This window comes from Ranitomeya variabilis, chromosome 2 (genome assembly GCF_051348905.1).
Source record: "Ranitomeya variabilis isolate aRanVar5 chromosome 2, aRanVar5.hap1, whole genome shotgun sequence".
Taxonomy (NCBI): domain Eukaryota; kingdom Metazoa; phylum Chordata; class Amphibia; order Anura; family Dendrobatidae; genus Ranitomeya; species Ranitomeya variabilis.
Genome location: NC_135233.1, coordinates 634,048,333 through 634,061,806, shown reverse-complemented (window position 1 = coordinate 634,061,806; position 13,474 = coordinate 634,048,333). Strand labels below are relative to the sequence as shown.

General features: G+C 40.8%; 1 protein-coding gene across 3 annotated transcripts in view; it reads right to left on the bottom strand.

The window, feature by feature from the left end:
* IPCEF1 (interaction protein for cytohesin exchange factors 1) overlaps window positions 1-13,474 on the bottom strand; it is a 359,460-nt gene that overhangs the window by 137,725 nt on the left and 208,261 nt on the right. For all 3 annotated transcript variants that reach the window (XM_077289086.1, XM_077289085.1, XM_077289084.1), the window contains one exon: window positions 4,391-4,462. In XM_077289086.1, coding sequence (XP_077145201.1) covers window positions 4,391-4,462 — 72 coding nt within the window. The remainder of the gene's footprint in view (window positions 1-4,390; window positions 4,463-13,474) is intronic.

Genomic DNA, 13,474 nt, shown 5'->3' with positions numbered 1-13,474 from the left:
CAGCCCTCCATGTGCTCGCCAGAGGTAGCTTGACTGCCATTAGGTACCGAGATGAGATCCTCAGACCCCTTGTGAGACCATATGCTGGTGCGTTTGACCCTGGGTTCCGCCTAATGCAGGACAATGCCAGACCTCATGTGGCTGGAGTGTGTCAGCAGTTCCTGCAAGATGAAAGCATTGATGCTATGGACTAACGTCACGTTGCACCACAGACTGTCCAGGAGTTAGCAGATGCTTTAGTCCAGGTCTGGGAGGAGATCCCTCAGGAGAATATCTGCCGCCTCATCAGGAGCATGCCCAGGCATTGTAGGGAGGCCAGAAAGCATTGGTTCTGATATGTGGTCTGTGGTCCCCACCTGCAGAACCACTCCTTTATTGAGTGTGTCTTGATAATTGCCAATAATTTCCATCTGTTGTCTATTCAATTTACACAACAGTATGTGAAATGGATTGTCAAACAGTGTTGCTTCCTAAGTGGACAGTTTGACTTCACAGAAGTTTGATTTACTTGGAGATATATTCTGTTGTTTAAGTGCTCCCTTTATTTTTTTAACAGTGTGTATAATATATATATATATATATATATATATATATATATATATATATATATACACACATATATACACACAGTATACAGTGGCAAGTAAAGTTTGGGCACCCTGATCAAAATGTCTATTATTGTGAAAAGTTAAGCAAGTTGAAGATGAAATGATCTCTAAAAGGCCTGAAGTTAAAGATGACACATTTCCTTTGTATAATATATATATATATATATATATATATATATATATATATATATATATATATATATATATATATATATATATATATATATATATATAGTCTTTTTTTTTTTCATTTTAAAAATTGCAAAAAAGAAAATATGCCGATGCAGATATTTGGGCACCCTTAGAGATTTGTGTGCTCAGATAACTTTGACTAAGGTTTCAGACCGTAATTAGCCTGTTATGGTTATGGCTTGTTCACTATCATCATTAAGAAATGCCAGGTGATGCAAATTTCCCAGCTTTATAAAAACCCAGCCTCATCTATCCTCATGCCATATAACAGCAGCCATGGGTTCTTCTAGGCAGCTGCCTAGCACTCTGAAAATGAAAATGGTGGAGGCCCATAAAGCAGGAAAAGGCTTTAAGAAGATAGCAAAAGCATTTCAAGTTGACCTTTCCTCGTTTCAAAATGTAATTAAGAAATGGCAGTTAAAAGGAACAGTGGAGGTCAAGATAAGGTCTGGAAGACCTAGCTAAATTTCAGTGAGAGCTGCTTGTAGGATTGATAGGGAGGCAAAACAGAACCCCCACTTGACTCCAAAATACCTTTAGAAAGATTTAGCAGACTCTGGAGTTGTGGTACATTGTTCTACTGTTCAGAGACACCCGTAAAAGTATGGCCTTCATGCAAGAGTCATTAGAAGAAAACCTCTCCTGCGTCCTCACCATAAGATTCAGCATCAGAAGTATGGAAAGGAACATCTAAACAAGCCAGAAGTATTTTGGAAACAAGTCCAGTGGACCGATTAGGTTAAAATAAACCTCTTTGGCCACAATGATCAAAGGTATATGTGAAGAAAAAAAAGTACATAATTTCAGGAAAAGAACATCTCTCCAACCATTAAGAATGAGGGTGGATAAATGCTTTGGGGTTGTGTTACAGCCAATGGCATGAGGAACATTTCACGGGCAGAGGGAAGAATGGATTCAATGAAATTTCAACAAATTATTGATGCAAACATAACACTATCTGTAAAAAAAAAAAGCTGAAGTTGAAAACAGGATGGCTTCTACAAATGGATAATGATTCTAAAAACAGGTCAAAATCCATAATAGACTATCTCAAAAGGTGAAAGCTGAAAGTTTTACAATGGTCCTCACAGTCCTCTGATCTGAACATCATTGAAAGTCTGTGACCTCAAAGTAGCAGTGCATGCAAGATGACCCAGGAATCTCACAAAACTGGAAGAATTTTCCTTGGAAGAATGGATGGAAATCCCTCAAACTAGAATTTTAAAGACTCTTATCTGGCTACAAAAAGCATTTACAAGATGTGATACTTTCAAAAAGGGGGCTACTAGGTACTAACCATTCAGGGTGCCCAAACTATTGCATAGGCCCATTTTTCTTTTTGTAATTGTTAAAATATAAAATATGAAAATATATCTAACTTTTATGGCCTAAAATGCAAAGAAAATGTATTATATTTAACTTTAGACCTTTTAGAGATCATTTCATCTTCAACTTGCTTAACTGTTTACAATAAAAGTAATTTTGACCACGGGTGCCTAAACTTTTACATGCCACTGTGTATATATATATATATATATATATATATATATATATATATATATATATATATATATATATATATATATATATATATATATATATATATATATATATATATATATATATATATATATATATATATATGTACATACATATATATATATATACACAATCTGAGCATTTCCATGGTGACTGTACCTTTGTCTCCTGTTGTTAATCTGTTATGTATTCTTGTGCTATGTGGATAAATTATTTATTTATCTCCCCAGCTAAAAACCAAAGACTCTGTTGTAATCACAGTTATTACTAGTTAGTTTTTTTTGTCTGAAATTGTAGAAGATTTCAGTGTATAATTATACACTCCTCAACACTGAAATTGCAACACCAAAAACCGAAAATTCCTGAAATTATGAAAATCACAGGATCGTTAGACATGTTAATGCTCTGTAGTAGAAAAAGTGGAAAGAACATTTTCAAAGCATTTAAACTTACTCAGTATTGAGAAATGCATACACTTAGTTTAGTTTATTAATTGCATATAATTAACAAGTCTGTCAATCCTGTGGTTTTGATACTAGCACAAGTCTTTCTTCTTATTGTTACAATTTCAATGTTGAGGAGTACAATATATTGGCATCGCAATATTAGTTTTTATCATGGGGCAGTATTAAATCTCTTGTTAGGAAGTGTTGAAAACAAGCTAATTTGCAAAACAAAAAAAAGAAATGGAAGAGTCTCCTGTGGGCTACAAAAGTGAATAGCTAATAGAACGCAACAGTATGAGAAATCCAATAAAAGCATTGCATATACAGTATCCAATTTCCATGAGACAAAGAATGGAAAAGTTCTCTAAAATCATCTTCTTGGACATCAATAATTGATAAAAAAAAATGTAGTCTCACTGTGATGCTAGTCACTACTCATGGACAGGCCGTGAGGCAGAAGAGTCAGTAGTTCCGGGGTCAATATCAAGAAAGTATATAGATAACCAAAGGAAAAGACAAAGGCGTAAGTCAGGTCACAGTCCAGGGTTAATAACAAGAGATAAAACCAAAGGACAAGACAAAGGGATAGTCAGAACACGGTCCATAGGGTCAGGCAGCAGAAGAACTGAACTCAGAGCAACAAAATCAGGCTAAGGCAGGTTCACATTGCATCAATGCGCCGATGGCATCCGTTACACAGCGGCACTAACGCTATGTAATGGATGCGTTAGCGCACCCATTGACTGCCATTGACGGACCCTCGGACGTGGTCTGCAGCGTTTCCGAGTCCATTACCGATAGTGTAGGTGGAGCATCTTTAAAAGGCACTAGCGTTGGTGCAGTCCGTTTAACGCATGCGTTGAACGGACTGCACCAACACAATGTGAACCCAGCCTAACACTCACCTAGAAGCACAAACTAGGTCTGGCAGGGATCTGGGGCACACAGCTCAATTAAGTTGCTATGCAGAACACTGAACACCTGCAGAATGTCCCGCACGTCCCAGTCACAGAATGGACTGTTAATTAAGGAACTGACAGGCCAGCAAGCCCACCACAGTATTGGCTAGCTAAGCTATCAATCAAGATACAGACAGATCAGCAAGACAGTTTCCACAGAACAGCATAGCAATCATTCACTGAGAGATACTGAATGTGATTGTCACGATTCCTTCAGCCAATTTGCCAAAAATGACGCTAAAAGAAGGAAATGATTCAAGAAATGTACTCATTCCTGTGGTACAAACAAGATGAAGATCTGCAGTGATACGTAAAGATCTTTAACCAATATTTATTAAGCCCCTAGTTAAATAATTTTTATTTAGGATACCCCAAAAAACATAATGTGACAAAGAGGAAGACAATGTAAACCTAGTGACCCTCATCCATGCTAAGGATTTGGTTGATAATATACAGCTGCATATCTCCTACATACAGAAATCCAACTAGGCCGAATTGTTAGGCTGTGAGTAAATGATGTCCAATCAATGCTGCAGCTGGTGCCTAGAGGCAGGGCAGCACCCGCAGAACTGGGTTTTCTGACATGGAATTAAAATTAGGGTAAAGGATACATAATTGTTTAGATACAGTTCATTTTGATACTTACTTATTCATCTCCTCTCTATTTTCAGCAGCAAAATAAAAGCTCTTTGTCTTTGAATGACTGATCTTTATAGCACTTTAAAAGAAGCAAACAAAGTAAATGTAAGTGTAACAAATGAATTGGTCATTCACAGACACAATTTACACAATTCAGTATAACTAGATTGTGGCCCGATTCTAACCCTGGCGGCCTCGACCAATCAGAGACGCGGGATTTCCAGGACAGACAGACAGACAGAAAAACCCTTACACAATTATATATATAGACTAGATTGTGGCCCGATTCTAACGCATCGGGTATTCTAGAATATGCATGTCCCCGTAGTATATGGACAATGATGATTCCAGAATTCGCGTCAGACTGTGCCCGTCGCTGATTGGTCGAGGCAACCTTTATGACATCATCGTCGCCATGGCAACCATTATGACATCTACGTCGATACTGTGCCCGTCTCTGATTGGTCGAGGCGAATTCGCGGCAGACTGTGCCCGTCGCTGATTGGTCGAGGCAACCTTTATGACATCATCGTCGCCATGGCAACCATTATGACATCTACGTCGATACTGTGCCCGTCTCTGATTGGTCGAGGCGAATTCGCGGCAGACTGTGCCCGTCGCTGATTGGTCGAGGCAACCTTTATGACATCATCGTCACCATGGCAACCATTATGACATCTACGTCGATACTGTGCCCGTCTCTGATTGGTCGAGGCGAATTCGCAGCAGACTGTGCCCGTCGCTGATTGGTCGAGGCAACCTTTATGACATCATCGTCGCCATGCTGTGCCTGTCGCTGATTGATTGGTCGAGGCCGCCAGGCCTCGACCAGAGACGCGGAATTTCCAGGACAGACAGACAGACAGATGGAAAAACCCTTAGACAATTATATATATAGATTATGTGAGTTTATCTTTTTGTTTTAACCCCTTCACCCCCGGAGCTTTTTCCGTTTTTCCGTTTTCGTTTTTCGCTCCCCTCCTTCCCAGAGCCATAACTTTTTTATTTTTCCGTCAATTTGGCCATGTGAGGGCTTATTTTTTGCGGGATGAGTTGTACTTTTGAACGACATCATTGGTTTTACCATGTCGTGTACTAGAAAACGGGAAAAAAATTCCAAGTGCAGTGAAATTGCAAAAAAAGTGCAATCCCACACTTGTTTTTTGCTTGCCTATTTTGCTAGGTTCACTAAATGCTAAAACTGACCTGCCATTATGATTCTCCAGGTCAGTACGAGTTCATAGACACCTAACATGACTAGGTTATTTTTCACCTAAGTGGTGAAAAAAAATTCCAAACTTTGCAAAAAACAAAACAAAACAAAACAAAATTGCGCCATTTTCCGATACTCGTAGCGTCTCCATTTTTCGTGATCTGGGGTCAGGTGAGGGCTTATTTTTTGCGTGCCGAGCTGGCATTTTTAATGATAGCATTTTGGTGCAGATACGTTCTTTTGATCGCCCGTTATTGCATTTTAATGCAATGTCGTGGCGACCAAAAAAACGTAAATCTGGCGTTTCGATTTTTTTTCTCATTACGCCGTTTAGCGATCAGGTTAATGCTTTTTTTTATTGATAGATCGGGCGATTCTGAACGCGGCGATACCAAATATGTGTAGGTTGGGGTTTTTTTTTATTGATTTATTTTGATTGGGGCGAAAGGGGGGTGATTTAAACTTTTATATTTTTTTTATTTTTTTCACATTTTTTTTTACTTTTTTTTTTTAACTTTTACCATGCTTCTATAGCCTCCATGGGAGGCTAGAAGCAGGCACAGCCCGATCGGCTCTGCTACATAACAGCGATCATCAGATCGCTGTTATGTAGCTAAAATGCAGGTGTGCTGTGAGCGCCGACCACAGGGGGGCGCTCACAGCCACCGGCGATCAGTAACCATAGAGGTCTCCAGGACCTCTATGGTTACAATGTACAAGCATCGCCGACCCCCGATCATGTGACGGGGGTCGGCGATGCGCTCATATCCGGCCGCACGGCCGGATGCGGTAGTTAAATGCCGCTGTCTGCGTTTGACAGCGGCATTTAACTAGTTAATGGCGGCGGGTGATCGCGATTTCACCCGCCGCTATTGCGCGCACATGTCAGCTGTAAAAAACAGCTGACATGTCCCGACTTTGATGTGCGCTCACCGGGGGAGCGCACATCAAAGCGGGGGTCCCGACATGTGACGTACTATACCGTCACATGTCGGGAAGGGGTTAAAACATTGTATTTAATGACAAGTACATGCTATGTAGCAAAGTCAGGTAGGCTAGAGTTAAATCGTAGCACTACAGGCTCTGAATATTTGCACCTTGCTGGCTCTGCATATGACCCTGCTAGGTGTTTATTTTAGGCAACATAGGGGTAGGGTGAGTTGGGGGGTGGGCTGACCAGAGTGGAATTTTATTAGAGTTGGAGAGCAAGGCAATCCAGAATCTTTCTCTGAGAAAAGTCTGCACAGGCTGTGTGCACCAAACTGCAAGTATCAGTGGTTTCTTTGGACGATAACCATTTTGTTTGGACCAAACTTTATTGCCTATGTGAAAGCTACCTACTGCCTACCTGAGAGCATAAATCCCTACAGATACAACTTTAAACAACTCTGATTTTAAGCTTTTCTTTTTTTTATAAATTTTAGGGGGGAAAGTGTGTGAATTGTTTTTTTTTTTAAAAGCTTTTTTTTTTATTGTATTTTGTAGTTTTGTTAGGGGACTTGAACCTGCAATCATCTGATTGCATATACTATTTATTGAAATACTAGTGTATTGCACAGACTTCATAAAAGAACCAAGAGGGCAACTATAGGGGCCTACAGCAGGCCTCTGGCTACCATGTCAACCCATTGGCACCCTAAAGGGTGTTATGGGGAGGGGTTTAATATGGACCAGTCTAATCAGAGATTAACAGTAGCTTCTAAATGGCAGCAATCTATGATAAAGGCTAGGTTTTTGAGCTCGCTACATATACTAATGTAGGATGTACCATTACATCCTACATCAGTAAGAGGTAAACCAAAGAAACAGATACAGAATCAAGCTTACTTCATAGATACCTTAACAGAGAAAAACCTACTACAGAGATACAATAACAGAATCATACTTACTACACAGATACGGTAACAGAACTAAAGTCACTATCTACAAAGTGCTGTATACATAATATATAAATTGAATTTAAAGGCAAGCATATTAAAACATTCAGGGTTATATTTGTATAATCTACATTTGCTTACATCAGAAAAATATATCTATTTCAATTGTTTTAAAAAAAATGCAATAAATATAAAGGTGTATAACTGGCAAAGTTACATACCCTTTTTTGAGTAAATCTGGATACACACACAAAAACAAACTCTAGCGCTTTTACTCATAGGCACGATTTGGGCCTTCTTCCCCTTTCTGTTTTTATGTTCGTATGTGGTTCATTTTTTAACAACCGCAAATACTGACACATGCACACCCATTTTATTTAATGGTAGTGCGCACGTCAGGTTTTTCACACGGACTGAGCATACCTGTGTAAAGCCCGCAGATATGTCCTTTTTTTTCATGCACCACAGACAAAATGCTTGCTGCACACATGCACACTGATGACAAACGGATGACATCCGTGTGTCATCAGTGTGATAAGTATCGGTGACTGAGAAAAGCAGTACAATTAGCTCTGTTTCCAGGTGCTGGGTACTGAATGCCGCTCCCATCAAAGTCTCCTGGTCTCCCTGCAATCAAGGAGACGAGTCAACTCTGATAGGAGTTGGAGTCAGCACCCACCGTTTGTGTATAGCTTGTATTAAATATATATATTTTTTAATGGCCTAGGGTCCCCCTTCTTTTTCCTAACTAGCAGAAGGAAAGACATCAGTGGGGGGGCTGATGTTAATATTCTGGAAGAGGCCAATAGCCAAAAAGTTCCCAGGCTATTATTATCAGTTCAAAGCTGTTTGCTTACCCTTTACTGGTTATTATAGGGGAGACCCCCAAAAATGATGTGGGACCCCCCCTATATTTACTAACCAGCAAAGACTAAACAGACAGCTGTGGGCTGATATTGTCTAGTAAAAATCCATGGATATTGGCCTATTCCCAGACTAAGAATATCAGCCCTCAGCCGCCCCAGAAATGGCAAATACATTAGCTGTGCCATATCTGCAATTTAGCTTCTGTTCTTCTCAATTGTCCTGGTGTGGTGGCAAGTGGGGTAATAGTTGTGGGATTGATGTCAGCTGTTTTATGTTCGCTGACATGAAGCCCAGGGGCTAGCAATGGAGAGGCATCTATCAGACATCCCATTACTAACTCCATAGTCAAATTTAATAAAGACACAGTGTAAAGTCCTTTAATCAAAATAAACACTCACCGACCATCTTTTACCCATTTATTCACCAAAAAATAAAAAAGCAAAGTTTATTCGCCTTTCTGCTGATAATCCATAATGCTCATGTATCACAAAGATCCCCAACTCGTCTATATCCCGATGGTGTGGTGAGCGGTGATGCCACCACTCACCAAGCCAGCCAGAACACACTGAGCTGAGCATGAGAACCGCTGCCTGTGACTGGCGGTAATCTTAATGACATCATTACCGGTCAAATGCAGCCACATTCTCACACTTAGCTCAGTGTGTTCTGGCTGGCATGGTGAGCGGTTGCATTACTGATGTCACCACTCACCAAAGCATTTGGATCATTGTGGGACATGGGCATTAATGGATTATCGGTGGGAAGATGAGGATCTGGATGGTTTGGTGAACGGTCAAATCAGTGATGAAACTTCTTATCACGCCAGCCTGAATACACTGAGCTGAATGTGATAACGCGGCTGCCTGTGAGTGGTTCTGACGTCATTAAGGTTACTGCCGGTCACCTCCTTCTTCAATATCCATGGCCCCTTCCCAGAATATTAACATCATTCCTGAGCTGTCGGCTTTTCCTCAGCTGGTAATGAAAATTAAGGGGGACCCCAAGGCATTTTTTTGTAATTTATTTAAATAATAATTACAAGTACAGAAAAATAAGCATGCAAAGCACTGATTAGGAATCACACTGACATATTTCTATCTATCATCTATCTATCCATCTATGTTCTTCATCACTATTTATCTCTATATTTGAACATCTTTAGTGCATAAAACTCTTTCATTTCTATGCTGCACACTGTCAGCACACGGTCACGCGGATATCACATACGGACGATGAATCTCACCAGTACTGTTTTTTCCAGTACAGTTATCATCAGGACATAAGAAGCAGGCCTTAAATATACATATAGTCATATGGCCTCTCCCCTAAGCCGACTTCACATGTCTTAATATTACTGGTACCGAAAAAAACAGTACCGGTGCTATCCATCTTTGTGTGTACCATATGTGTGGCATCTGTGTGCCGCACCATTGTGATGCACTATTGTTGCCTGGTCTCCCTGCGATCAGCGTGACCAGGCGACGCTGATGGAAGTTGGAGTCAGCACCCACAGTGTGTGTATATTGAGTATTAAATAAATACATTAAAAAATATCATGGGCTCCCCCTTTCTTTTCCTAACCAGCTGAGGGAAAACTGAGGGCTGATGTTAATCTTCTGGGATTTGGCCAATAGACATAAAGGTTCCCAGTGTATTAATAACAAATCACAGCTTTTTGCTTAGTCTTTTACTGGTTATTATAGGGGAGAATCTCTCAAAAAAGTATGTGGATCCCCCTATTTTTACTAACCAGCAAAAGTTAAACAGACAGCTTCAGACTGATATTGTTAGGCTGGGTCAGGGACATGGATATTGGCCCCCTCCCAGAGTAAGAACATCAGCCCTCAGCAGCTTAAAAAATGACGCATCCAATGGATACGCCAATTCTGGCACTTAGCATTCGCTCTTCCAATTTGCCTTGGTGTGGTGGCAAGTGGAGCAATAGTTGTGGGGCTGATGTTAGGTTTGTAATGTCAGCTGACATCAATTCTAGGGGTTAGGTAATGGAGAGGTGTCTATCAGACACCCCCTTTACTAACTTGTAATCTCCGCATGTGTTGCAGATCTCTAACAGCCACAAAAGATGCAGCCAGCCAGCCACAAGTACTTGACCATATTATTTGAGTATGCCTAAGATACTTAGATAGCACAAGAGCATCATCATCACTAATAGTACACCTCCAAGATGGTTCCCCGCGAATTGCAATAAAAGGAAAAAAAGACTCCCTTCACCTTAGTGAGCTGCCGAAGTAACAATATTCATTAGCATGTAGTTTCTCCTGCTAGTGACTTGTGAGGTTCCCTGGTCCTGAACAAAAATCGCTGATTCAGGTGTAGCCACTATCCTGAACCTGAATTCCTGGTTCCAATGTACCTAAATCTGCTTCCATGGTCTGTGTGTGGCTAGTACTTGAACCTGCTCCCCTGGTCCATGTGTGACCAGTGCCTGAACTTGCTCCCCTAGTCCATGTACAGCCAGCAGCTAGTGTCTGAACCTAGTCCCCTGTTCAATGTGCGGTAAGGGCCTAAGCCCTCGTCTCTTGATACGCTTCTATCCGGTCTGCTAAACACAGTCTCCAAATCGGTCCATTCTGAATGTAGCCAGAATATGTGTCAGTAACTGTTCTGTAGAGGAGCCAATGCTTACAAGTCTAAACGTAGCCCTAGTCCTTAATCAGTGTCAGCTAACAGGTGCATTACCACATTCTGCCTAGGAATGGTACTTAGCAGCATCCTGCAGCTCAGCCTGTCTCCATCAACAGGAGCTCCAGTGAACACCAGATAGCCGCTTAGCTACACCCCTTCCTAGGAAGGCCCGGCCCTGTGACACAGTGGGTCCACGAACCATATGTGCCACACCTGCGGGCGTAACATAGCCTCATAGTCGATTTTAATAAAGACACGGAGTAAAGTCCTTTAATTTAAATTAACACTCCCTAAAACACGTTATCCCATATCCCATTAATTAACCAAAAAATAAAATTAAAAAAGCAAAGTAATCCTCATTTTTCTGCCGATAATCTATTAATGCCCATGTCCTATGAAGATCTGGATGCTTTGGAGGTCGGTGACATCAGTGATGTAACAGCTCACCATGCCAGCCAGAACACACTGAGCGTGAGAATGGAAGCCCAGCCCTTGCAAATACAAGGGGGGTCTCATGAGAACACAGACCCCTATGGATTAATATAAAAATTAATTTATGTTATATGGATTCATGATGTTACAAGGTCTTTTCTGAAATGGTTAATTTAGTTCCTGAGTAAGCTGTGCTAGGCACGAGCAGGCTCAAACTGGTTTTTGTCAGATGGCTTGCCGCCTTTTTTCTTTGATTCTGATTGGCAGAGACAAAAAATGTGGGAAAAAATTTGTTTATAAATAGCAGCTGTTTCTAATGGTCAGAGTCATTCCTGTCAGGAAGAAAGAAGATCCCGCCCTCCCACCCTATTTATTTTATGTCGTGTCGTTTAATTTGTGGGAAAATCGCCCGGTTTTCCGAGTGGATTGGATGTCTTGGTCATATTTCAATTCAGTTGATGGTTTTATTATTTATTATTATATGAATGATTAATTTATTAAAGGTAACCCAAAATAAAACGCCACAGCCATTATATTCCATAACTAAGTTGTTGTGTTTTTATTTTAGTTAAGTGGGTCTTGTGTTATCATGCGGCTGCCTATGATCTGTGGTGATGTCATTAAGGTTACCTCCAGTCACAAGCAGCGATTCCCAAGCTCAGCTCAGTGTGTTCTGGCTGGCTTGGTGAGCAGTGGCATCACCACTAACCACACCATCTGGATATAGCCATGTTGGGGATCTTCGTGAGACATGAGCATTATGGATTATCGGCAGATAGGTGAGTAAACTTTGCTTTATTTTTATTTTTTGGTTAATAAATGGGTAAAAGAGGGTCGGGATTGTTTATTTCAATTAAAGGACTTTACTCAGTGTTGTTATTAAATTTGATTATGGGGTTAGTAATGGGGATGTCTTATAATCACCTCTCCATTACTGACCCCTGGGCTTGATGTCAGCGGACATGAAACAGCTGACATCAAACCCACAACTATTACCCCACTTGCCACCTCACCAGTGCAAGTGGGAAGAGCAGAGGCTAAGCGCCACAATTTGCACATCTAATGGATGCGCCATTTCTGAGGCAGTTTAGGGCTGATGTTCTCAGTCTGAGAGGGGGCAATATCAATGGCCCCGTCCCAGCATATTAATATCATCACGCAGTTGTGTGTTTAGCCTTTGCTGGTTAGTAAATATATGGGGATCCATCATCATTTATTGGGAGGTTCTTCCTATAATAACCGGTAAGGGCTAAGCAAGCAGCTTATTAATATGCTGGGAACCTTAATAGCTATTGGCCCCTTCCCAGAATATTAATATCAGCCCCCAGCCTCTGTCGGCTTTCCCTCAGCTGGTTAGGTAGGGGGACCCCTCAACGTTTTTGTTTTAAATTTATATATTTTTAATACACGATATACACAGACTGCGGGTGCTGACTCCAACTCAGAGTCACCTGGGAGACCAGGTGACAATTATCAGTTTATGTCAGCATCCAGCGTTTAGGAGCAGCAATAACTGTACTGCTTTTTCCCAGGTACCAGTTAGTGTCACACTGATGACACACCGAAGTCATCCGTGTGCATGTGCGTAGCATGCATTTTATCCATGATGCTTGAAAAAAAAAAGGACGTCTGCTGTTTTTTCACATGTTCACGGACGTGAAAAACGTGACATGTCCACACCACCATTGAATATATCACTGTAATATACTAGATTACCGTCTTGAGAAAGATATGGAAGGAATTCCTTTTTTCTGCTTCTGTACCATGAAAAACAGGTACCAGAAGTTAGTAGGTTGTTTTCTTTTAGCCTAGGGCCTAAAATTTCTGTAGAATATTTAGGAAGGTTAGAGTTCCTGAATAATTTAGTTTGAGCAGTGAAAAAAAACTATGGCTTGCTGGGATTAGCATGAAAGTAATCGTTAGAATCCTGCTCTTCATGTTCTTCATCTTCTGAATCATGTGTATCTTCAAGTTTCTATGGAGGTGAAGGGACAGGTATTTCTGGAGCATGAGGCACAGGGGAAATTGCTAACGGGAGGTCCGAGTATATAATTTC